The sequence below is a fragment of the Coenobita brevimanus genome, chromosome 95 (genome assembly GCF_032717465.1).
Source record: "Coenobita brevimanus isolate Jiangsu-jjx chromosome 95, ASM3271746v2, whole genome shotgun sequence".
NCBI classification, from domain to species: Eukaryota; Metazoa; Arthropoda; class Malacostraca; order Decapoda; family Coenobitidae; genus Coenobita; species Coenobita brevimanus.
The window spans coordinates 33,304,123-33,332,046 of NC_137048.1; the positions used below are offsets into that span (position 1 = coordinate 33,304,123).

At 40.7% G+C, this 27,924-nt stretch overlaps 1 protein-coding gene across 1 annotated transcript; it reads right to left on the reverse strand.

Annotated features, from left to right (window-relative positions):
* Positions 1-10,825: 10,825 nt before the first annotated feature.
* Positions 10,826-27,520, reverse strand: LOC145413280 (uncharacterized). The gene is made up of 3 exons (XM_080283009.1): positions 26,495-27,520; positions 13,682-13,827; positions 10,826-12,726 (listed from the first exon to the last, which is right to left on the reverse strand). The coding sequence occupies exons 1-3, from the start codon at positions 27,518-27,520 to the stop codon at positions 12,555-12,557; spliced, it is 1,344 nt and encodes a 447-aa protein (XP_080139135.1). The 3' UTR covers positions 10,826-12,554.
* Between the last annotated feature and the right edge of the window lie 404 nt (positions 27,521-27,924).

The following is a 27,924-nucleotide window of genomic DNA, read 5'->3' on the forward strand; positions in this document are numbered from 1 at the left end:
TAAAAATGGATACACAAATATCTACTGTTAGCGAGTCTCCATCACAGATGATCCTGAAATTATATTCAGAGGTACTCTTCCATTTCAGTCTCCCTGCATTTCAACATTTCATTACAGTTCTGTAATTCTACATTTGGTTCCTCCAAACTCATCTCTACTAATCTGTGTGAATTATGCAATTAAAAGTTATACATTATATTGGTTTGTATGTACCAAACAAATGTTGCTCAAAATACCATGTACCAAGTGTCAAAGAGAGAATAATTAGAAAAATCTGTTGCCTTAAGCTTAATAGTTATACATTAGTCGAGATTTTGTTTAACAGAGAAATGTAACCCCTAATAATATTTGCTGTGTGTATGAGAGAGGTAATTTTGAAAGATCAATCAATTACTGTATTATACTATCATGCCTTAAACAGCAACACTACTCCAAAATTCTGACTTTTCCCTTACACCCTTTAATTTGGGTGACATCCCTTTTAGAGTATTCTTGCTACTACCAGATTATTTTATTCAACTTAGGAAAGGCATCTCATATTCACAAGAATATATTAATATTAAAGCCATGCCTAAACACTCCAGTTCAAAAAAAGACTATCCTGTTATTCAAATAGCCAGATAGCAATAATAAAGTGGAGAAGATATTCCTGGGCAAAATGGGTTAATAGTTCAATATGGGACAAAATAAAAGGGTCTGAGCCCCTTAATGCCTAATCGCATCAATTGATGCAATGAGAGTTTTATGCCAAATAGCCTAATCGCACCAATTGAGCGGGGCCTGTAAAAAACTATGGAGCACTTCCTCTGCCCTGATTATGGCGTACATGACTTCATGCCAATCAGAACTCACCCCTGACGTGGCGGGAGGGGGGATCAGACCAACCCGGGTGGTGGGGGGGCACCCCCCCCTTTGGGCCGTGTCAGTGCCACCTTCTACCCCACTCCCTTACTCCCTCCTTGTCCCCCATCACCCTCCCACCACTCTATGCACCCCTGCATCTCTCCTCCCACCACCACCTATGTCCCTTCTCACCCACTCTCGACCCTCTTCCCACCCTGCTAGCCTTGTGTCCCCCCCGAACCCCATCCCATCCCTCCCTCCTCGTCCCTCACTACCCTCCTGCCCCCTACAGACCCCTGAGAGGTATCAGGCTACCAAGTTGTTACAGAACACAATGAAGTGCTTTCTTTTCATGCAATAAGTTGGTTATTTTTCCAACCCCAGTACCCAAAGACCTACTCCCCACACCCTACTTTATCTCCCCACACGTACATACACCTGTTTTCATGGTTGGTGTGACAAAACAATTTGAAATGACCTGTTTCAATAAGAAAAATAAGAAGTTATCAAAATTTTCATGTTTAAAATTGTTTTCAAAGGGAAACTATTATAATTTTTTTTTAACTTTATGTGCGATTGTGCAGTAACCATTAGGCCTATGGGAGTGCGGATTGTGTTGTCAGGTGTGTAAATTCTTCCTCTTTAGCCAGAACACAATCAATTTGCCCTTGGTGAAAGTTGCCAAAACCCCCCAAATTGCAGCCGGGGAGGGGGGGGGGGGGGACCGCCCGAAATAATTGCGGTCTTAAGGAGTTAATGCATAATGGCTTACCTCCAAAAATAAACACTGTACAGTTAATGCAAAACAAAGATGTCCTCTGAACTAAAAAATAAATAAATAAATACATAAATAAAATAAAATAAATAAATAAAGAATACATACTGAATATTACATTTCCACTTTTGGTGATCAGAGCCATTTTCTATCATTAGATTATGTGCAGTATTGTAAATCAGAAATATTTCTATTTGCTTAACTTGATGAACAATGCAAAAGTAATTTCTGTCTTACCTAGAATAAATACAGAATGTAGTGTTCCTTATAATATTTCTTAATTTTATATAAAGTGAGTCAGGTATATTAATGACACCACTGTACATGCTACATAACTAAACTTAAAACAAATCAATCACTCTCAGCAGGAAAAATATCAGTATATACTGTATATAAATTGTATAAAATATATAAAATATAAAGCAATAAAATGTATCAATGATATTCTTAAACTGAAAATTCCATAAAGCTAGACATTTCAAAGCCAAATGTAACTATGAACTATGTGACTTTTGAGAGAACTGAAAATAGTTGGCCCTTACTGAATATGTACCTACAAAGCACTGCACCAACAGAAAATATCTGCTGTATGCCAGGCTGGGGGGTAAAAAAAAAAAAAAAAAAAAAAAAAAAAGAAGCTTGTAACATACTACTACTGCATAATACCAACCAAGTAACTCATTTAAAACCCTTCAACAAAATCTAAATCCTTAAAAGTATCACTTAATTCGCTAGTCACAAGCAACTGTTTGGCTTCAAAAGCCAAACTGTTCTTGCTTAGGTTACTCTGAAATTTTTAAAATGTAAATTTTACTATGATACGATACAATCCAAATCATGAAGTATGACAGTGAAGTTGCTCAAGAGTTTGTAAATACAACCGAGATACATGTCTGGAGGTGAACAAGCACTGTTATGAAAGTTCATCAGGGAGTGTCTTAGTTGTCCATGTCTGTTTTTGACTCCTGTATGACGCAATATTGTGTACGACATCGAGAACATCCACAAGCCCAAGGATCATTGGCTACCTTGTGAACTTAAACCATGAAAGCCTAATTATATCAGTGTTTCTAGGATCTTCATCAAAAAATCCTGTGTCATCAGTACTGAGCCAAATGTTGAGGCATCATTTACAGGCCACTTGGAATTATTTGGAACCAGCTGTACATACAGTACAGCACTTGAAAACAAGATTTCTCTGATAAAGTTTTATCTAAACAGAAATACAGCTGGTACAGTACAAGTCATACACATTCAGTAGGGGCCAATTATACAGTGCAATGTCTCCCATTCTATAGGTCCAGGATCACACTTGGCCAGAAAAAGCTTCTCACAGATTACAGACAGGAACCTGTAATGGAGCATCCATATTTGACTTGAATGTTGCAACATTTCTGCAACACAACCAAGGTGAGTAAGAGAAAATGCCTTCCAAGCAATCTTGTTCCAACTCAACTGAAATGCTTCATTTTACTTCACTCCACTCTTTCATATACTGTACTCCCTAAGTTTACCCAGCTGTACCTGCAGCTCTTCCTTCCACCACATCAATCACTTGTAGTACTGTAACTTATCCATGTGACCACAAAAAAATATAACATACAACAGAATCTCAATTCAAATGAAATCCCTTATTTTATTCCTTTCTGCATTTATGTGTAAACTGTTCATCTCAGTCTTAATAAATATGAGGGTCTTCTTTCCATACTACCATACCCTCTACTCTATACAGCTCATCCTGACCTTCCATAATGACCAATTCAATACCAAACATGAGTTACTCATAATACACACCTTATTTAACTTTTCCATTACCAATTTCACAAATTCAAAAGTGTATACGGAAGAAAATATATTTCACCAGAAGTGGCAAAAGTCTTTGTCTAATTACTAAATTATTATTCATGATTATTGTTTGCACAGCACTACCATATTATATCAAATATTTTCTGAGCACACCTTGTAAAATGGTCCACTAGATCAGAGACATTTCACTGAAAAATGAGATCCAATGGAAGGTAAAGCATTTCCAAAATCAGTCAGTTCAACATTCAACCAAGCAGACTCTAATTAGATACCCCTCAGAAGGTAATAACAAACAATGACTATTGGACATTCTTTGGCTTCTGCCTCTTAGTATTAAGAAATATGAGGACAACTGACGGTGCTGCATCGACTGTGACTTGAAAGAGGTGTGTGTGTGTGTGTGTGTGTGTGTGTGTGTGTGTAAAAGCATAGGGTATCCCAGGACTTGCCTTGCCATATTAACTTCAGGGTGTGATTCTTAAGCTGATTTGGAATAACAAAATGTTATATAAACGAGGGTCCAATTCTCAACCACTACTGAGGAACAGTTACTGATGACCTTATTGGTGATGTATATTGAAGACCTTTTTTGCCCATTTAGTCAGCAGTAACTGTAGCTCCACAGAGGCTTAGAACTGAACACATGTCAGTAAAACATTTTTTACTTAAAACTGGCCCTGGAATCACCTCTTGAAGTTAGACACACACAGCACACCCCCATTATCTGACCTCCAGTAATCAATAAATCGTTATAACGATAAGAAACAAGTTAGACCCATCTCCCTGTATTCAATGCAAGCTCCCACTATAACGATTAATATGGCAGACGAAAAACTTGCCAAGCAAGCCGACACACACAAGCTGACCATAACCCATCGGAGCCAAGATGGCAGTCAATGTTTTCATGCACCTAACTGTAGCTCTTGCCACTCCTTTGAACACCTAGGCCACTCCATTCCCCACTCTCTCTCTCACGTGTCCCACAGTAGTGACTGCATCTCTTTCATCCTGTTGCATCAATCACTCACTTCCCTGTGTAATATCGGACCCCCCGGGAATCATCTGGGTGCAGTGGGTATCACTGTGTACTTTGAAGTAGTTAGGAGAAAGAAATAACTGACAGTCTGTGCTAACATCTCGCCAAGGTGCTACCTCTAGTGGAAAGCGTGGTGCTCATGGTACTAGCACTGGTGAAGGAAAGGTGAAACATCCAAGGAAGAGCCATCCCCTGCATGATGTATTTCTGAGGATGACAAGTGAGTACTCAGTGACACCACCTGTCCCCTAGTCTCAGGAGGGATCTATGAAGACAACTCGACCAGGACCCAGCAATACTTAAGTTAGTTACACTTGTTTTGGGACTTTGTCTTGCATCTGATCCACCTTATTACTCTCTTATTACTCTTTCTATCATATCCATAAGTGATGAAGTGAAGAAAAGTGTAGTCAGATAAGACACCACGGGAAGTCTAGAAATCAGTCTAGAAGGCATGATTTCATGTGTGTGTGTGGGGAGGGGGGGTTACCCTTTGGCCTCCAACATAACCCCACTGAACTCATGTTATAACCATCCCGATATTTGATAAATCATTATCCACTTCATCCATACATAACCCCCATCAGATAATGGGGTTGGGTATGCACACACACACACACACACACACACACACACACACACACACACACACACACACACACACACAATGGCATGCAAAGGTTTATAATGCAGTCTGCTGACGAGGGTGGACTAGCGAAAAGGCACTCAGGAAGTCTAGCAGAAGCATAACAAATATCACTCCATATATACTATGTACAGCAGTATACAATGCCAAGCTTTATGGTGAAATAACATGATACTGTAACTACAAATGCATGACATTTAACATACAGTAGTCAAATATTACTCAGCATGAAGGTAGTGTCAGCTGCTGAGTGTCCACTCTAACAGTGAAACCACCAACAAAATAAACTAAAAATGATTCTAAGCCTATCTTTTGGCTACTGAAAAAAATTGATACTATTAAAGAAATTGAACCCCCACTAAAAAATCCTATCCCGTTATCTACAGTATTACCCAACATAATAATCAGATGGTTCAAAGCAGTAGCTGTGATAAAAAGAGCCAGATGGCTTCCTTCTACCTCAACAGGTGTCCTTCATTCCATCCCAGTTTGGTTTTCAACATTTTATCTCTCTCTCTCTCTCTCTTTTTATCAGTCTTCCAGGATATGTTAAGTAGCATAGTTTCACTCATATGCAGTTCTGAATTTAGTCTATTCTAACCTTCATGGAAAACAAAATTCATTCAATATCTCAAATGCAATCCCTCATTCCAACTCACCTAATTTTCCTGAACATACTCTTCCACCTTATTCTTGGTTTACACTTCCTCCCACAAATGCCATAATCATCATTTATCACACCCCTACTAATCATCCATGAAGTAAACCATTATCATCTCTTGAAACCTTGTTCCCTACTGGAACCAGTCCCCCACCAAAATTTTTTTTTTCCATACCAAACGTACACAAGTTAACTATAATGGAAATTAATTACTTATACCATTGTATTCCTAACTTCAGCTATTGTTCTGCCTACTACTTCCACCTCAATATTCTTTATCAGTGATGGTATTAATATTTCATCTGGAGCTGGAGGGGCACTAGAGTGAGGGGAAAGTCTTGTCTGTTTCTCTGTTGTGATGTGAATTTTAGAAAAGTTCAGTATTACCTAGAACTTCTGTCAAGTCTTTTTCTTAAACCCCTTCCTACACTGTCATATCTTTTGCTAATTATGATCTATCCATGAAAAAAAAAAAAAAAAAAAAATAATCTCACAGTTTGGTGGTCTACTGTGTAAAGGTACCCGAACCTGACCCCATGGGGGTTTACATTTGAGGTGTGGATAGGGTTATTGCTAACAAAATGCCACTGATGGATGAGCAATTGGTCACCCAACAGGAGCATAGAGGCATGAGGTGAGGCTACTCAGTCCAGACATATAAGGTGAGAGGAACCAGTTGCTCTTCTCTGAGTGACATAAGTGACACAAACACCAACCATCCCTCAGAAGTAAAACCTTTTGTGCCACAACTGACTGAACTGACTTAAGGCACTAGACCATCCAGCATCTAAAGAAGTGTATGAAGGCAACAAGGTTGATGCACTACATCAGTACACAGTACACAGGACTTTGCCAAAGTCAGGACTAAGCAGCCTTGCATCAGCCCCCCAACACTTCTGAAGAGGCAATAAAGGATTGCATAACAGAAAAAAACTGACTGAAAATGATGATCTTTACAGTTCCAGAAAATGTTCACCACAGATAATGACCCTATTGCTAACAAGGTTCTTCAGTCAACTTCCTGATCAAAGTTCCTTTCCTTTCCTTAAAAATATACTCAAGAGACAGAATTGTGTTCTTTCATGTTTTCTCAATTGTTCACACCCTATTGAGGTTCCTTCACTGACTTTTCCACTCACAAACACAGCCATTCCAACACCTATTTCCACATAAACACTTCTCACCTTGCACTAAAAAAAAATACTTCCACAACCATACCTGTGCACGATGCATCAGGTGGAAGCACCTCAATTTTTGAGTGACAGAAATTGGTGTTATTCGATTTTACAGATCAGCTGCCTTTCTGGACCCTTAAAATGCAGCCTGAACATGTACTGTGGAGCTGCCCACCCACATTATCCATAGCAAACTGTTTGCTACAATATACACGTGTAAATGTTAATACAACCTAATCCCACTCAAAGTGGGCAACACTGCATTTCATTCACACATCGTTGCTGGTTCAAAAGTAATGGTACACAGAATGTTTACCAACCTTGCCTACAATTTTCTCAGAAGTTACAACTGTTAGAGTTAACTATTTTTCCTCTATATCATAGGGTCTTCTTCTGTCAGTTAACTTGTCATCTCATATTCACAGACTTCAGCTGACATATTATCTAACTGCATAAATAAGAGAAATATATAAACATGCTCCATGTATAAATAAAATGTTAAACTGAAATTTGTTTAAGCTCCACTGTGGTGAAGTGATAACAAGTTACAAACCAAATGCATCACAGTCAAATCAAGATATACCATCCATTATCTACTACCACATGCCATATTTCTGGGGCCTCATCTTGGCTGGCTGCAACACAATCACAACAAAACCATACTGGTTTTATCTCACCAGTCCCTTATCATTACTGTTCTCACTGGTGGTGGCAATCACCATCCACTTGATGCAGCGCAGCTTACTTCTTCAATACGCTTTTATTGTTTCATCTCTGTGTCTGCCCTCCTCTCTTACTATTTCTCCCTCTCATTCATGTCACTTTTTATTACTCTTCTTTCTACTTCAGGCAGCTCTACACTTTGGAGCCTGCTATGGTGTCCCTGCTAACTGGGTGGAGCACTACCAACGTGGCGTCCATTCGGAAACCAAACCTCCACACCTTTCCATACGTCTCACTGTCATGAGACATCAACCGCAAGGAAACGTCAGTTCACTGGACAGGATGTCCCCATAGGAGTGGTTGCTTGCCGTTGGTTGATAGATCTATTGGCCAGACACTCTGGGGGTAATAAACAGCAACAACTGCTGTATTTTCATTTGCAAGATCCCCGAGAACTTCGGCCGGCCAGCCAACATGCCCAAACATTTGGTATCGTGGCTGCTGGGTTCGAGTTGTGAGCGGGAAAAATGCCATAACCTACCACCATTGCTAAAATGTCTGTCTTCCCCTGCACTGAATGGTCAGTCATGTGCTGATCAGATCACTCCCAACGAACCTCCAGCACCTGAGTAATACGACTGCAAGTGGTGTCAAAACGTCCGTATGCATCCCCACCAAATGTTTAAAGTCGTGCAGTCACCGAGCTAAGTCGTTCCCACCCACCGCCGTGTATCGAACACAGACCACAAGCCATGAGTACATGTTTGGTGACAGTGGCCGTCCACCTCTAACCCGAGCATCCAATGTTAGGAGTTTTGTTTCCGATTGGCTACCACGCGTCTAACTGACCAGAAGCCACTAGTAAATGTATGGTAAAAGAACTCATCTGCCCCATGAGAGAAGGGTGAAAATCCTGCCCACAGCCTCACTTCTACCCCCCCTCCCATCCCTCCTGCATACCTTCCCGGCTCTCCCCTCACTCCCTCAGTTATTACCCTCCTTCGTGCTGATGGCACTGACTCGTGAGTTTTAAAGTTTTTTGGAATTTGTTCGAATACTATTGGTCATAATGAAAATCTCAAGTGACCACAAGAAAGATCATGAAATTCTGCATCTAGACAAGTGCTTAACTCTTGGAAAGTGCTGGCTAAATTTTGCAGTGGGATGGTGGGAAGTTCTATGAAGGTAAGCGTTACTCTTGAATACTATTTATTCCCATGACATTTCTGTACTTTTATTCATCAGTTTTCTGTGTTTTTATTAGCTTACCTTATAGTATAAACACCAGAGAAGATGAAGGTGTACCATTTATACCAGTTTAACCATTTTCCAGTAGCATATTTGGCCGTGGAATTTTTTTGTGGCCCGGGAGCAGTTATCACTGGTGTCAGGTAACTAATTTTCCAACAGTCTTGAGTTTTTTTGTGGATGCATGTTGTTTATGCATTGCTTCCTTGGTGTAAGCATTACTGTGGATAATCCTATGTGTGTTTGGATGTCTAACTATGGCAGATTGACCTGAAAAGTGCCAAAATTAGGAGGGAGTACTGTACAGTACATACAGTAGTGCATAGATAGGGTGTTTTTTTGGTTTTCGATTTTTTTTTTCATGATTTTCTTGGTGTTTAGCATTACTTTGGATATTCCAGTGTGTTCTGATGTCTATATATGGCAGACTTACCTGAAAGCAGTGCCAAAACTAGGAGGGGTACTGTACATACAGTAATGTATAGGTAGGATTTTTTTTTTTTTTTTTTTTTTTTTTTTGCATGGTTTTCTTGGTGTTTAGCATTATTCTGGATATTCCTGTGTGAGTTTGGACGTCTACATATGCCTGAATGACCGAAAAACACTGCCAAAGTAAGCAGAGGTACTGTACAAATAGGTTAGGTATAGCTAGGGTCTGGGTATTGTAGGGGGATACTGTTCATTATCCAGACATTGCCAAACATGCATTTGGGTTTATTATGTCAGATAATTGAGGGATTACAGTACAATATTTATGACTGGATATTCGTGACAAAGAAATGCATTTTCGCGCCCTCTGACTCCACAGGTTTCAGATTTTCGCCACTGCAATGCCAGCACCAACACTTGGTTTTGGCCTACATCCTACACATGTTCATTTTTTTTTTTTTTTTCAATGCAAGGAAGGAACCAAAGGCCAAGAGCCCACAAACCGTTCCTTCCATGAAAAAAACAAAAACAATACGAAAGAGAGCGTCCTTGATCAGTAGGTGACGGAAATATGTCATCTTGTGCTTCACGTGGAGCCACAGGTGGACCAAGTGGTAGTGGAAACGGTGTAAGAAGGCGTGAACTTGGAACAGCAGGCAGTAAAGGGAAGGCCATGCGTGGCTACCACAAGGAGTTGAAAAAAAGCAAGTACTGTATGATGATGAGTGAAAAAATCAAAATCGTGGCGGAAATGGAGGAATTCTCGGGCTTTGTGGTGGAGCAAGAGCGGCAAGCTTCAAGGGAGAGGCATAAGAATGAATGTGGTGCGTCACAGGGCACAACAAGAAAGGAGTGGTGGTGCTGGAGATGGTGTTGGAGGCAATGGTGGTGATGGAGACAGTATTGGAGGCAGTGGTGGGGCCCACTAGCCCTAGCCAAAGCCTTGGATACCCCCCTCGCATCAAGTCCATTAAGCCCTTCACTCTGGCCTTTCTAGTGGGAGTTATGTGGGAATGGAGGGAGTGTGTGTGTTGCACGTATAAGTAATACTGCCAAGACATGCTGTATCTAAGTGTGCTGCACTGTATTTTATGATGCTTTTATGTTTTATTGTTAGTTACTTTACAATTTAATGTGTTAATAGCAACATTTCCAGTAGCTTTAGGATGTATTTAAAGTAGGAAATAAACTAGGGGGTGAGTTTTCATATGGCCTGGTCCCTATTAGCTTATTTCCCGTAAAGCCAATGCCCCAACTTTGAAGAAATCAACTTTCGCGGCACTTTTCACAGTCTCTATTAGGCGACAAACCTGATGATCTACTGTAGCTGAAGAAATAAACGACCACTATTTACGTAACAGATCAAATGTGTGTGCCTTTCAGTCATTCTCCATTTTATGATGATGACAGCTTTAAACCTATTTTATCATTACAGTCAGATAACCTTACTCAGTGTGAGGGAAAGGCCACTCACACTAAAGGCATTAGAACAATCTCCATCTATCCCCTCAAAACAATCTTTTAATTATATTCTGATCTCTGTCACACAATTTTATTTAGCATGGGAGACACTCCTTGGGCTGAAGGGCATCTAAGATCTCAGTAGTAATCTCAATTGTGTATGTAGTATTTTTAAACAATCTGTCCATGCAGCTAATGACTAAAAATAACGGGGGAGGGATTGGTGATACAATACAAGCTTATCACAGAACATCAGCAAGAGCTTATCAATCCTTATACGTCACAGAATTTACTTACGAGTTTATAACTCTTATGAGGAACACAATCGATATACCAATCCCCAGTGATCCTCATTCTACTGACCTGACAGTAACCAATGAATGACTCTCACACCATCAATTCATTATCTCCACATACAAACACACTCAAACATTTGTCTCTTCTAACTCTTTAATTAAAGACAGCAGTCACTATGTATCACTCTGATACGCTCCCGAAGCTAAACAGAAAGCACATAATAAAAAAACAAAGCATAACCAGTAAGGTGGTAAGAACAATTTGCTGCTGCTGAATACTGTCAACTATGCTTGTCACCAGCTACTGCTACAATATATCATATAACCTTCCAGCTGTTGATTATTTTGTCTGCTACTTAAGGAGTTTCAAAAACATGACAAAATTCCATATATCACTCGCACATGATCCTCTGAACACTGAAAACAAATCTGATTACTGAAAATCAAAGCAATTTCAATAAGTAAATAAAAGAGCAGTAATATACTGACCCTACAATTCCAAAGGATATCAGGAACCTAAGGTTAAACTTTCCCTACCCACCTCCAACTACTGAAATATAATTCTACAAAGGCTTTTGTAATATTTCTAGTAAACTAAAATTCAGTATTGAGGGAGTGACATTGTTCCAATAATGATTTTTTTTTTTTTATCAATCTATACCAACTTATAAATCTTTAGTGGTACTTGGATATTTGTGTCAAGGACAGTCATCAGTACTGATTAAAAGCTGATGTTTGATACTTTACAGCTATCACTACAGGTCAGAAGTTACTGCTGGAAACTTCTGTCGCTCCTGGTATAAGGTCAGTGTTGGATACAGATGAAAGTATTGGTCTAAGAGTGGTATAGAAGCCAAGGATTGGTGTTGTATATGGTCGGAGAATTACAGCCACTCTGTCATTAAGTTAGGCTAAAATGGCATGAATGCCACACCTGACTATTGCAAATGTGACAGCTAAACATGAGATGTTAAGCTTTTACTGGTAATCAACAATTTATCAGAAATATAAACAAATAATTACTCATGCTTGAGTAAGAACATCTTTCCTCATACTTATTATGTCTAAGCATGCTGATATATATTTTGCAGTGTATGACATAAAATACTACCAGTCAGACCTACTGCCACAGCTTTATGATTGGTCAATAATTTCAGGACAAGTCCATCATTGCCATTGTGAGAACCATCAGACAGGAGATAAACCTAACAATATATCTGGAGGCCAATGTGTGACTGTTCAGAACATGATGTGTAGCCCACAGTGTTGACATGTGTCCTCATAACAAAAGCTCAATGGGGAGTACCATAGTAAAACAGAACTACAGTACGAAATGCTTCATAATGTATATAAATAATTAGTCAAGACAACTGTAAAACAGCCATGAGTGAGCAGCTTGGCCCAATGAGAAGTGAGGGAGCGATGCTGCATCTGGCAGCCACGCACTGTGCTCAAGTCAGGCCTGGCGCTAGGTGGGTGGACAAAGGGGAGGAGGATGAGCTGCTCAGTGAAGGGCTAGCTGCTGCCGTAGGTGTTGAGGAGTGCTGCATCCACTGGCTCCAAGCAAGAGGGGCAGGTGAAGGAGCGCATAAGCCAGTCGTCGATGCACTGGGTGTGGTATGTGTGCATGCATGGCAAATACCTCACCTTGTCACCAACACTGAAGTCTATCATGCATATTACACACCTGCAAAACAACACAATACTCAAATTCTTACCAAATACCAACAACACTGCCTAAAGCAAATAGATAATTCATACAAATGTTATACTGGATCAGCCTACTTATCAATGCATGAATATTAATAAGAAAATGCAACCAACCTCACAACAATAAAATTCCATGTAAAACAGCAAGTGAAAATGAAAAGTTTATGACCAGTTAAATACCCTTGAGTGCAACACATAGTAGTAGCAATATCAGTCATAGTTGTAGCACCAGGTTCACTTGAATCATGAATCCAATGAACTGCAGGTTGAAGCTGTGCCCCTGCAGTTCACCTGCCTCCTTTCAGGTAAAAGGGTGGAAGCTGGGGGTCACTTGCATGATCATGCAGTGCAGCTGCATTGTTACATGGGCACCAGCACATGAATGCATCAGTCTCCAGCACCCACAATACACATAACTCAGGAGGGTAACAAAGAACTGGACAATATCATTCATTCCATTTTCCTTATTTATTATTATTATTATTTTTTTTTTTTCAACATGTGGGGAGCTCACCATCAACTCACACAACGTAGTGCTGCTCTCAGGAGTATGCCCTAAAGCTTTGAAGAAAGGCCCATTCTTGATCGTTCTCCATGTATCATCTGAACTATCCAGTTCAAAATGTCTATCCAAAGGGCCTAGTAAAGCTATCTGTTGGTAGCAGGAATAAGCTACTAATGATGCCATCCAATTCAGAGGGTTGACCACTTTGCTCCCATGACATACTTCTCATTTACAGTGTCTATTTTCACATGATTTTGTTCGCCTACTATAGAATTTCAAACTGCTGGGGTTTGATATGGTCTAAATAAACCCCTTCACCATGACAGACACTTCCTAAATTTTACCAGATTGATTGCTAGCAGTAAAAAAAGATAAATGGACATCGCCCAGATTCAATGACCCAAGAACAACGTATCATTTAACTCACTCTCCACTCTTCTTAGTTTCATCAAAGGTGCCACATGGGAGATGCATGATGAGGCCCATGCGCTTGGCCATCTTAACCTGTTCCTCCTCGCTCAAACCTGATGCTCCTTGCCCACTCGGCGCACCAGGGAAGAACATTGGAGCTTCCTGTGGGGAGTAACTCAATTAGAATATCAACATAGTCCATGTATTACAGTAGTACAGGCTGCAATATATTTCTTTCCATTAACTAAAATGCAAAAGTCATTTAGCATCAATCTGTATAGTATGCAAACATAAAGAAAAGAAAATACTTGTAAAATTAGTTGTCTTACCTTGCATGTGTGAACAAATGCACACATAAAGAACAGAAAACACTTGTAAAATCAGTTGTCTTACCTTGCATGATATGTGAACAAAAGCCTATTGGGTATCAAATACTTCTTGCCATGCCACTGCTGGGATGGATTTAAAAGAACCATGCATCGTTACTCAATGTTTTTGCTTTGGACCATGTTACTCAAAGGTCTACTATATGCACATGAAAATAGGATAATGTTCACTGAAATCTCTGAATCACTCTTTGTGATTGGATATGTAAACATAAAGAATGTGGAAGATCAAGTGGATAGGGTATCTTGTATGACATGGGGGAGTGCTATTAGCTGCATCCCTCTAAGCCACTTCACATGGAAAATGTATGTCAAACAAAAAATTATAATTAAAAATGATTCTGCAACCAGGTCCCATGCCAGACCAACCATGAGGCACCATCACAATGAACTGGGTATCACATGCTAGTGCTACTGTGGTACAGACAACTCAAATTTTATTTTGCAAATGCCAAAATTTCGTGTCTATTCATCCAACTACAGTACTGTATTAATTTTTGTCACCTGACACAACAATCCATCTGTCATCCAGATTTGCTACATAACCATATCAGCCACTGGGGATACAGTACTTAAATTAGACTTTGGAAGCTTTTACGTGAAGAGGTGGAGCCCTGCGATAGAATATCAGGGAAAACAGATTTAATGCATGAGTGAAACTGAGTTTGTTTCTTTTTTCCCCCCTACTTCATTCAGGATCTGGAAAAAGTATTTGTCAAGGAAGACAGACATAGACTGTGAAAGGTGCTGAAAATACATGGGGCAGATTGGAAATTACGAAATGTGGTTACGAGTACTAGTACGTATGAGGGTGCAAGGGCGGCAGTGCAAGTGCAAAAAATAAACAAACTAGGTCCCTCAATACGAATGTTACACTGAAACAGGGATGTCTCATGTCTCCATGGTTGTGCAACACATACATACCATACATTTTATATGCACACACATACATCATATAGGTGGGGTAATATTGGCAGCTTGATTTTTTTAAAGTTCATAAAAAACATTGGAATACTTTCCAAATGTTTTTTCCTAATAATGACAGTGTCCTTATGATGAGAGACAGAGTTTAAAACCAATTTTGAGTTCATTATGTTGCGGACTGTTGACTGACGAAAAGAAATATGAGACGTTCTGAAGACTGAAAACTGTCAATCTATCTATTTATAGCCAGACACCTCCTGGGAAGTGATTTAGTGTGTGGCACCCAGGCAGCCCACTTGGATCAAACCTGTATACCTCCTGCATACTACTGATTCTATAGGGTACCTCTTGCCCATAAACAGTTAGCTGGTAATACCATATATAGATTTATTAGCCTTGCTCCAGGGAGGGGTAATATCGATGTACCTGGTGGGGTAATACTGTAACTGCATCAGTTTAAATACAGTAATAGATATGTGCCTGTGCGCACTAAATTAAGTGCTCTAGAGTGATTATTACTAATTTATAAATTTGTTTACATATGGAGAGGACAGAGCGATACTGAAGATGATCCAGCAAATTGCTGAATTAACAGACGAGTCAGAAGTGGAATCACTTGTATCTGCAGTAGTGTCTCAGGTCCAAAGATGACAGAGTTGAAACCAGTAACAAATAGGATAAAACACAGACAACAGAGAGTGAAGACTCTGGTGACCAAAGATTTGGGAGTTAAAGGAAGGGGACTAAGCCTATGTGCTGACAGTATGCAACTGCTGCAAGCACCAGAGGCATACGCACTACAAAGAACAGATTTGGAAGAAGACCGAAGAGGAAGATGACAAACATGTGGTGAAATATTATACAGCTACCGCAAACTGACTTAGGATCTCCCCCCACAAGGTATTGAAAAACACAGGAATCATAATATATCACAATGTTTGTTCATGAAATGCCATTCATTAACATGGAATCATGTTTCCCTTGTTTTTCAGGACCAGTTGGATGCGTTTTGGCATGGAATCACTTAGATCTCTAAAGTAATCTAAGGACATTTCTTTGCACCAAACATTTGTCAGTTCAGTCTTGAGGTTGTCCAGACTGAGTGTCTTCTTCTCTGCCATGATTTTCTTCGTTTTTGCCCAGCAATTTTCTAACGCATTTAGTTCCAGACTATTGGCAGGCCAGTCGAGGACCTCAAGCCGATTATCCTGAAGCCATTTTGTCATCTTTCTTGACTTGTGACATGGAGCTGAATTGTGCATGAAAAAGTCTCAACCATGAACAGCAAAAATAAACAAACCAATGATCTCTCAGAACTTGAATGTACCGGCCACCATTCATCATCAAGTTCTTAAGAAGAAAGTAGAGGCCTCCACTCCTCATTTCACTTAAGCAACACCCCCATACCATTACTGATTGTGGGTACTTAACAGTCGGCACTGTGTAATCAGGGTCATATCAACTACGGGCGGCAGGGTGACGAACCTTGGCAGAACGTACCTGGAACACTTGAAATGTGCTTTCATCGGAAAACATAACTTTTCTCCACTCATCCGATGTCCGGTGTGCATACTTCTTGGCAAACTGAATGCGCTGCTTCTTCATGCGGTCAGTGAGAAGCAGTTTCTTGGCTGTGGTGTGGCTTGGCAAACCCAGCTCCTTCTGCTAGCGGTGTTGGATAGTTCGAATTGTAACAGCTGGGGATGCATTCTCTTCGCTTCTGCTGCTGTCAGTCAAGGATTCTTGATTACTTTCCTCTTCAGAAACATATCTGTACCCCTGTAAGTCGTCCTCTTCTTTCCACCACCATGCTCATGCTCTGGTATAACATCAGGTGGCAGGCCGTGCACTGCAGCAAGAATCTTCACGACGGTTGACTTTGTGCATCCTGTACATTCATAAATCGTGTTGATAGGGACATTGTCCTGCCTCAATGCAATGATACAGATCCTCTTATCCCTTGGGCAGTACTTTCCAGGCATGACAACACGACTATAGGAAAATAACAGGGGAAACAGTAATGCATACGAAAAATGATGGAGGTGCAAGCTCGGAGCGACGGGAACATGTACTCCCACTCTTGCTTCTGGGCAAGCACTAACGTGCTGAGTGTTTCACCACCTCCCGCCAACACCAGAGGAGTTGCCAGTTACTTCTTGGTGGGGGGGGGGGGGACCGAATTGGGATGATGATAGTGATGATTCTGTTACCACATTTATGCAACTGCTTTGACTAAAGAAGACAATAACGGATGGAGGCAAGGAATAGGAATCGTCCACCGCTTGTGGTGCATACAACCTCACAATGTCTAAAACACAGGAAAGGAAAGAAAACTATGAATAACTGCTAATTTCCAGTGCTCTGTGTCCCAAATACCAGAGGGCCATACGCTGAATCTTCTCTGTCCCATGTGAATATGAGAAATAGGATGAGGATGACCATGAGAAATATGGTCAGGACAATGGCTGTAATGAGTATTAAGATACCATTTTGAGATTATATTTATAATAAATGTGAATTACATTGAGACCTTTACAATATAATGCTTATTATGGTAAGCTAGAATGAGTTAAACTGGCTGTCTGCAGTCAGCATTATTTTCCCTAATGACCCCCCCCCCCCAGGGATGTAAGGACAAATACAGCCCAATGAAAATCCCTCCTGCTTATGGGGTGAGCCATAATTTGATGAGTTTTTTTTTTAATATTTTACACTGCATAATATAGTAGCAGCTGAGTAACACTATGTGAGAACATGAGGTATGAGGAACAAACAATGGATTAATGCACATACTGAAAGATTGCATCCCCCTAAAATTTGATGGTCAATAGACTGGCTTCACTCCACCAGTTTTTATGACAAGACCTGTCGTGAATAACATGGTGCATAGCCTGCACAACAGACAAGCATATTACACAGACTTCAATGTGAAGGAAGGAAGGAAAGAAGAAATAACGTAGAACTAGCACCAAGCCAGAATATGACTATAAGGCATTTTGGTAGAGGGGACCGGGGTAGATAGTTACATTAAATTTATGATATGATGTGCAGTATGAAAAGTGATAATACTGGAAAGAGAAACAGTGGGAGAGTCACCCTGAAAATCGCTAAGTTGTGGTGACTGACGTAGTGAGGGAAGGAAGGGGAATGCCGCAAGATGTTGTTGGAACATAGACAGGCAATCAGGAAAAAGATGACGGATAGTCATATGGCAGTTGCAGTGTAAGCAGGTAGGTTAAGGATCAAGGCTCATCAAATGACCAAGAGTTAGGTGGGTGTGACCCATGCAAAGACACACAAGGATTGTCTCTCATCAACAACTGGTGTGGGTTTATGCATGCCAGGGAATGACTGGCGTGGGTTTATGTGTGCCAAGGAAGAACGGAGGGTTTAACATTATGAAGTCTGTTGTGAATCTGTTGGTCCCAAGAGGACTGCCAACAGTCATGGAAGAGGCAGGTTAGAAGAGGGAAACAATCAAAGGCCAGAAAGGGACGGAGGGAGGATCTTGAGGAGAGAGCAACAGAGTGCGCCAATGAGTCAGCCTGTTCATTACCTGTAATCCCAATATGGTTAGGAACCCAGCAGAAGCAAACTGGCTTTTTTCTAACAGAAAGACGGAACAGCCACTCCTGAATCTGGGTGATTAGAGGATGAGAAGGTGTGGAGTGTAAGGAAGTGAGAGCACTGAGAGAATCGGAGAAGATAGCGAAGGTGGAAGAAAAGAGTCTTGGAGGAGATTTAGAGCAAAAAGAATATCATACAGTTCTGCAGTAAGAATACTTGCAATGAAGGGAAGTGCATTTTGTGGAAGGAGGAGTCCAGGAATATAACAGCAAACCCAAGACAGTGACAAAATTTTAAGCCATCAGTAAAGACATGCATACCAGAAGAGTAACAGGACATGAGTTCGAGAAAAAGGGAGCGAAGGGTATCTGGGGGAAGAAAGGACACAGAATATGAGAAAATGACAGACCACAGCAGGAGGCAGAAGCCAGGATGGGAAGGAAACTGGATGCAGAGGAAGGATAAGAGGAAAGGTAAAACCAACAGACTGAAGAAGGGTGGGGACCCAAAGGGGGAAAGGGAAGGAGAAGATGGGAGACCAAGTTAAAAGAGCATTGGAGAAGGCTGGGAGGGCGGGGCAACTTATCCGTAGGGAACTGAAGGTGATGTGTAAAGGACCTGAGAGTGAAAAGAGAATGACGATAAGACGGGGGAAATGCCACATTCAGCACAAAGACTTGTACCGGGAGTCAACCAAAAAGAAACAAAGACCAAAATGATGAACAAAATCTAGTTCTGAAAGAGTGCAAGTGAAGGCAGAAGAACACACCTGGCAATAATAATCGAGTTTTGAAAAAATAAAGACAGAGTGAAGGGGAAGATGTATGACTCGATCAGCATCCCATGAAAGATGTGACAGCATTTGCAGCAAACAAAGATGATGAAGGGTAGAAGATTTGAGGGAAGAGATATGGGCCCTCCAATATAACCGAGAGTCAAATATGAGGCCAAGAAATGTGGTAGGGGACCGGTACGGAAGCAAGATGTTATATAACGGTAAGTACAGAGAAGGCTGTGGTATTGTTTGCGAATGAGTAAATGTTGCCACACAGGACTCAGAGGTAGAAATATGAAAACCTTGAGCAGTAGCCCATGTGGAGGCAGCATTGATGGCTGACTGAAGAAGTGATTGGAGCTGAGGCAGATTTGAATCTGCAGCATAAACAGCTGAATTATCAACATACAGAGTGGCCAAAACAGAAGGGGGTAGAGCAGAGACAATGCCATTTACAGCTTCAAGAAAAGGGGTAGTACTAAGGATGCAGCCTTGGGGGACTCCTTCATGCTGGGTAAAGGCACAGGAAAGGTGGTCTCTAAAAATGGACGTGAAATGTTCGGAGGGAAACAAAATTTTCAAGAAAAACACCCATGTTACCATACAGCAGGGTTGGGTCCAAGTACAGCACTTGTACTCGGTACTTGGACTTAAGTACAGTTTTTCATGTACTTGTACTTGGAGTTTAAAAGTTTGTTGTACTTGTACTTAGACCCTAAGTACCTGAAAAAATACCAAGTACTTTCAAGTACATTATATTTAACAAGAAATTTTATATTCTATTGGACTTCATGAAGGTATTATTAAGAAGACTTAATATTCTGTCATAGAAGAAATGGTTTGATTGATAAAGTATATTTATATTCTAATTTGTTACTTTCTACCTTAATAATTTAACCTTTAGAATGTGACGATCATTTAATTTCCTTCTTTGAAACAGGAGCACTTTTGTATGGTATAAAGTACTTGTAATTGTACTTAAGTACAATGACATGTACTTGGACTTGGACTTAGGTAAATTGGAAAAAGGCTGTACTTGTACTTGAAAAATTTCCAGGTACTTGGACTTGGACTTAAGTACAGTAGCCTGTACTTGGACCCAACCCTGCCATACAGGTCAAGGGAGGGAAAGCAATGAAGATTGTGATACCTCCATGCCGTATTGTAGGCTTTTCTAAATAAAAAACGATGGCAATGATCGACTGGCAGAATGAAAATGCAGAAGGAATGAAATATTCAAGTTTAAGAGGGGGATCTAAGGTGCTACATGTTTTGCGATACCCAAACTGTACGGAGGAAACAAGACTACAGGATTCAAGGTGCCACATAAGTCTATCCATTCAAGCAGTTTACATAAAAAGCTAGTCATGGCTATAGGACGGTAATCTTGGGGATGGTGTCCAGGTTTACCAGGTTTAAGAAACGGGAGGATGATTGCTATACGCCAATCGGGAGGAACGAACCTTCAGTCCAGAAATTATTATAAAGAGCTAAGAGAAAGGATGTGGCTGGTGGGGAGAGGTGTTTTAACATAGCGTAATGAACACCAGCGAGTCCTTCACTGTATTTTTACAGAAGTTAAGTGATGACGATAATTCACGAGAAGAGAGCATTAAGAACTCCCTCAGCTGGCAACATAAAAGAAATTGGTATGGATTCAGAATCAGGTTTAAGGCAATGAAATTCTGGGAGATATGAGACCCACTACTAATAAGACTAAAACAGCTACCTAAAGCATCTGTAACTAAGGAAACATCAGCTACAGACTGGCCATCGATATGAAGAACAGGGGCTTGAGGTAGGATATGTTCACCTGGTAATTTGTGGAGTAGGGACTAAATTGCTGCAACAGGCACATTTGCAGAAATGGAAGAAACACAGTCTCTCCAACTAGAACATTTAGCCTAACGGATGGTATGATAGGAGGCTGTGGAAACTCGGCAAAATATGAGGAGGCTACAAATCCGATCAGGAGTGGACTGTTTATGACAAAAACTTTTCAAAGCGGCACATTTCAAATGGAGAGATCGCAAACAAGTAGGAGTCCACCAAGGAACACGTTTGGCAGTAGACAGTCACGTATCACAGGAAATGGCAGTGAGGGCAGCAATTAGAACTAGGACAAGGGAGAAGGACAGCGTATCTTGTGAAGACGAAAAAGATGAAGGGGGAAGTGGGGGTACGGTAAGAGAAGAAAATAACTCCTGGTCCGCAGCATGGAACTGCCAACGTGGGGGACAAGGGAGAGGACAATAAGAGGTAAGAGAGAGTTTGATGGCCAGACAGACTGGGGGTAAACAACAACTACTACTACTGTATTTTCACTTGCAAGATATTTAAGGAAGCAATTACAACTCAACATCAACATCATCATCATCATCTAATCCCGTGTTGCCCCAGGAGGAGCATAGGAACCAGGGGCTAGGCAAGTTGGTCCTGGCATTTAAGTTAAAGTGACCAGCCTCACTCATCCCTGAGTGAAATTTCATAAGCAATAAACCCCAACCACCCCTTGGATATAAACCAGCACTGGGTCAATCCGACTGGAGTGCCTTAATTATCCAATAAACCACCAGATGTTTATTTGGTCACATGGTTACCACTCAGCGTAGTGAATGGTTTCCCGGTGTACAGGAAACCATTTGGCTTCTCACTCAGTGTAGAGTCACCTGTACACAGAAGGAAGAGGAAAGAATGAAGGAGAGACAGACAGAAGAGGAAGGAGAGAAAGAAGGAAGAAAGACAGGAAAGGGCAGGCACCCGAAAGCATCAGTGAGTGGATGGTGAGCGCCCCCACCTATTGCATCACAGATTTCTCAAAGATATATAAACATTTCATCAACGCTTGCTGAGAGAAAATTGTAGAGCATTTATCTGCGATGAATTTCGTATTTAAAAAAAAAAAAAAAAAAAAAAAAAAAAAAAAAAGGACCCTTCTAGCTCTATCAGAGAGAATTTTACGGCTTAAGGAACAGAAATATCTTACGGTCTTTGACCACACCCGGCCGCTCTAGTAGCAGCTGGCTCAGCATCATAAAATGTTCCCAATCATTTCATTCCCCTGTCCTTATCTGCAACTGTATCGTTATGAAATTACTACATATTACAAATGTATAAATGATCTTCCTGATGAAATGAAAAAAAAAATAATAATAAATTTTTTTCGTTCACTCGTTTAATCAATGCTGACTTTTTAAATATATACAAACATTTCATCAATGCTTGTTGAATGCTCTACAACTTTCAACAAACACTGATGAAATGTTTATATATCTGTGAGAAATCAGCTGAAAAAATGAGTGAACGATAAAACAGGGTAATTTATTTTCTCTTTCTTTTTCTTTCATTCATTAAGAAGATCATTTATTCATTTATAACATGTGGTAGTTTCATAATATGGTCATAAATAAGGGCAGGGGAGAAAGTTGAAGGGCACAACCAAAAATTGCGGTGAAAAAATACTGCAACCTACATGGTTTGACGCAACCTGCATCGAAAAAGTGTGTGGCTGGATTTCACTTGGATACAACCTGTGTTGTAAAAGTGCGAGCGGTTGGATTTTTTATCGAGTCCTCATGTATGAGAGGGTTAAAGGTAAGCTGAAGTGGTTTGGGCATCAAGAGAATGTGAGAGTAAATGGATGGTGTCCTGTACAGATATGATTGTGGAAGGGGGAGTCCTTGTAGGCATTTGATAGTGGGCTGCAGAAGAGCAACTTCAGCTTGCTATCCACTAGGTTCATATTCATAAGAGCCAGGAGCCACAACAGCAATAACCACCCAAGGAAAACCCAAGTCCCTACATGAGGGGCTGCATGGGATTTCTTTTCTGAGCTCGATAAAACTGTTTAGGGGCAGCTAGATCATTGTATAAAAGTGCTACCACTCTCAAAGGGATTATGAAGATTGCTTCTAACCCATTATCTATAAGAATCTCATCTCCTCTAAATAAAACTGCTTAATGATACCAGGAATTTTTAAAAATAGCATCAATGTGCTGAAGAGGTTAATGCAGAATATTTCTAACCCAAATACTGTACGAAAAGATGTCTTCCACATGCCGAGTAAAACTGTCTCACAATACCGGGTACCTAGAATTAAATTTTAAAAAGACATCATTGTACTAAAGGGGTGAATTAGGAATATTTCTGATAATTCACGGTGAAAGGTCCTTCTTAAATTGAAAAAAAATTATCTGGTGGCAACAAGAATATTCCACTGCAATGAAGGGGTTCAACCTACAAATGATGAAAAGTTCCAGTACTAATAAGTGTGGTGAATACATCCAAATCCAAATCAAATGGTAATAATAATAATAATAATAATAATAATAATAATAATAACAATAATTCATTTTCATTTAATCATCAACTAATCCAGTGATGCCCCATGAGAAGCACAGGAGCCCAAGGCTAGGCAAGTTGGTCTTGATAATCAAGATGATAGTGGCCAGCCTCACTCATCCCTGAGTGGCATTACATGAGCAATACACCCCGACCATCCCTTGGATATAAACCTGCACCAGCTCAATCTGATTGGAAAGCCTTAATTACCCACTAAACCACCAGGCACCATAATATGGTTATATAGTTACAACTCAGCACAGTAAATAGTTTCCTGGTGTACAGGAAACCATTTGGCTTGTCACTCAGTGTACAGTCACCCGTAGACAGATGGACTCTACACTGACTGACAAGCCAGAATAATAATAATAATCCATCCATCCATCATCCAATTCTATGTTGCCCCATGAGGAGCATAAGAGCCCAGAGCTAGGCAAGTTGGTCCTGACATTTCAGATGAGTGGTCTTTGCTTCTCATAAGCATCAGTTCTTCCCATACGGAATCCACTAGTGATGGATACACTTTCAATGTATTTATGGAAAAAAAATATATATATATATGATAACTTTCGCATGCATGCTTAGTCAGCATTCGTGGCAGCAATTTAAACCCTAAAATTACCCATCAAAACACCTCTTGCCAGATCATAGCTCCTTGAAAAAGAAAGACTTTGAGCTCCCTTAAAAGATTCAACAGCAGCCAATTGCTTCATAGGTAATAGGAATTTATTATGCTATATAACCTGATGGCAATATTACTGTACATAGGAAGAAGATGACTGGCGAACAGCTCTAGGCTCATCAAGGTGCATGAGATCATCTCTGCTTGTAATGTCACACCTGAGCACACCAGCTAGTTTCAACAATTCAACAAGATACTTTGGTTCACCAAAATAAGTACCCTGAAAGCAATGACACAACTTAAATTCTTTTATAGCCTTTACTGACAACCACTGTAACTCTATCAGTGATAAGGTAGTTGGGGTTCTTGGAGGAAAGCCAAAGATAAGCCTTGCTGGCCTATTCAACACAGACTGAACCTTTTTTAGCAGGATATTTGGAAGACCAATCCATAACAAGTTGCAATAATCAACATGAGACAGAATCACTGTATGGACTAATGTTAAGAGGCATCATCTATTTAGAAACTATTCTACAGAATAATGAACAGGTTTCTGATGTGCAAGTTATAACTTCTGACAACCTGCTTAATATGATCTTTATAATCTAGTTCCAAACTGAAATGTACATCCAGATACTGAACTGAACTGACTGGACGAAGTTGTGACTCCTCAATCTTCAGAAGCAGGATACTATCAGCACCACTATCCCTTCTGATTCCCCAAATAATAATTATTTCTGTTTTACCATCATTCAGTTCAGTTCTCCTCTCTGTCATCCAGATAAGATCAGACCTTAGGAATTCCAGTCTGTTCTTAGTATTAATAATATCAGTCATCTTAATATAACGCTTCATGCCACTGGCATAAAAATGACAGGACACATCATGTGCATCAAGCAGAGATGATGAACTACTTGTATAAACTGTACATAGAAATTAACTTAAAAAGGATTCTTGGTGGCCTCCAAACAGATGGGGAACTGAGTCAAGCAAGTGTGGTCAATTACCACACTCTGAAATATGTCAAACGGGTACGACTTCAGGAGGGCAATGTTGCGAATGCCATAAAAATGAAGATCATCCAGCAATAGTTTATGATCCACTATGTCAAAGGCCACAGACAGATCTAAAAAACCAGGAGAAACAACATCCCACTACAGGTGTTTGCCACCATGTCATTGCAAAAACTGTATTTGTAATTCAAAAAAAAAAGGGGGAGAGGGGCAAAGTACTGTACAGCAAACTAAGAACCTCACAACTAGCTGCCTAAAACAAAACAAAAACAAGAATATTACACATGTCCCCACCCTAACCTCCTCCTTCCATATTTTTTTTTTTAAATACCTTCCAAAGGACTTTGTCAACTTCAGAGACCTTTAGTAGTGATGGACTTACACCCAATTAAACCCCTAAACTACCCCCCCCCTCTCTCCCTTGGCTTAAAATGATCTCAAGAGAGCAAATATAAAATTATAAAATATATGTACCTGAGTTAAACAAAGTTCCACTATTCAGCCCCACAGGCCTGCCAACCCAATCTGGGGCAAAATAAATTGCAGTGACCTTACATGTTAATTACTAGCTTGTACACTACACAACCAGGAGCATGCCAGTATACCAAGATCATAAAACTAAAGATAACATTTCATACTGCATGATTACGATACAACATAACATTTCCAACTACAGCAGATTGTGAAACTATACCGTACACAACACATCAAGCCCAGCAATAAAAGCAATCTGATACTTTATAATGTCTACTGAAATCACACAATAACAGAACCCACACCCTGAGTACAGTACATATGCATATTTCATATTAAGAGTAATATATATTACAACATAAAGCACCAAAATCTATTCTGCAAACTTAAGAATGCTGCCAAGCCTTGGTACAGTACTGTATGTTCACTGAAAATACAAGTAAATGAACTTTAGGCTAAACATGACACAATATGCATGCACTTGCTTTAAAACTTATCATTTTAAATGCACTTATCAGCATGTAATAACTTTAAACTATGTACCTGTATCCATTACATACTAGATACACTACACACTAACACAACTGACATTTTAAATCGTTTACAAGCATACCTGAAGAACTGTACTGGTAATCTATAAAATCATACTCTTTGTGCTCCCAGGCCTGTTAGAAGCCTGGCAGTTAAACATTAACTACTCAAGTGTACAAAGAAGGGGCAGCTTACAGATCCAATATGTCTGCCGTGAGAATCAATGGAGAACGTGGGGAGTCGCTCCTGGGTGATATAGAAGTAACATGGCCACTTGTCAAACATAGGATGACTGGAATGGTGAAGGTTGTAGGTGATGAGACTCAGGCCAGGCTCCTCTGGGGCTGACACCTCTGCCATGTCCACCTCACACTGAGTCACACCACAAGCCACAAGAGAGATCCTCTGAGTATCATGGACAAGGTACTCTTCTGCTGGCCCACACGGCTTATCTTCAACTAGCGACCAGTCTTTGCTACGCACGCTACAATCAACACTCATTTCTGTCCTCCCAGCACTGCTATACTTGGAATGTTCTTCATCCTTCTCTCCACAAATCACTACATCAACACTGCTAGCCCCTGATACACTCTCATGGACCACCCCCTCAGGTTCATCTAAATCAACTTGTCTTACACCTTCACTAGAGGCCAAAATGTCAGTGTGAGGAACATCTACATGCTCACACACTTTTTGTGACATAAAACCAAGTTGCTGTGTGTTATCATCAAGACTGCAAGAGTGCTGAGGCTTAGGAGATGAGTGACACTGATGTGATTGCTGTTGTAAGTCAATGCTGAGGTCATGACTGAGGTGCAGCCTGGTGTGGCCACCACTGGTATCACACAAGTCTGGCAGAATGGCCACAGTACCCCCTATCCCACCTTCTACTGGCCCTACTGCCTCATTGCCTGAATGTGGAAGTGGACCCCAAGCCCCACCCTCTCCGGCAGCCTCCTCCATCTGATGGTCACACCCCGCCTGCTGGCTACTCTGGTCTCCCTTACAACAGCCGCCTGCAGAAGCACAGTCTATCTCTGCCGACCAGACCTCACCCTGCCCCACCTCACTGGCACACAAGTCTGGGGGGTCACCACCCCTCCTGGTTCCAGGGGGCTGATGGCACTCTCTTCCAGACCCACCCACCCCCTGATGGGCAGGGACAGGCAGTGCCACTGGGGCCACCGCAGACTCTACCGGGGAGGACGAGGATGGTAGCATGACACACTATCCACCTGCTGCTGCTGCTGCCACCACCGCCACCACCACCGGCAAGCCACCACAACAATCCACCATCACAAAACCACTACTGCATGACAACCATCATCACCACTGCTATTACACTCACTGCCTCACATCACTTTGGACTTCAAATATTCTACTATAAACTGTATTGGTGGTCAGTATCTGCCGATGTGGAGAGTGAGCAAGCAGCTGCACATGACAAGCACTGTGCACAATCTTTGCACAACTCTCTTTTCTTCCCTCCTTTTCCTTGACCTTCACAACACCTGCAAGAAAAGATTCCACAAATTATTTTCTAATTATGTACCATGAGACACCAACCGTCTACACTCAATGATCACATGCAGTCTAGCAGCAGTGGTAAGATGTCACTTCTATAT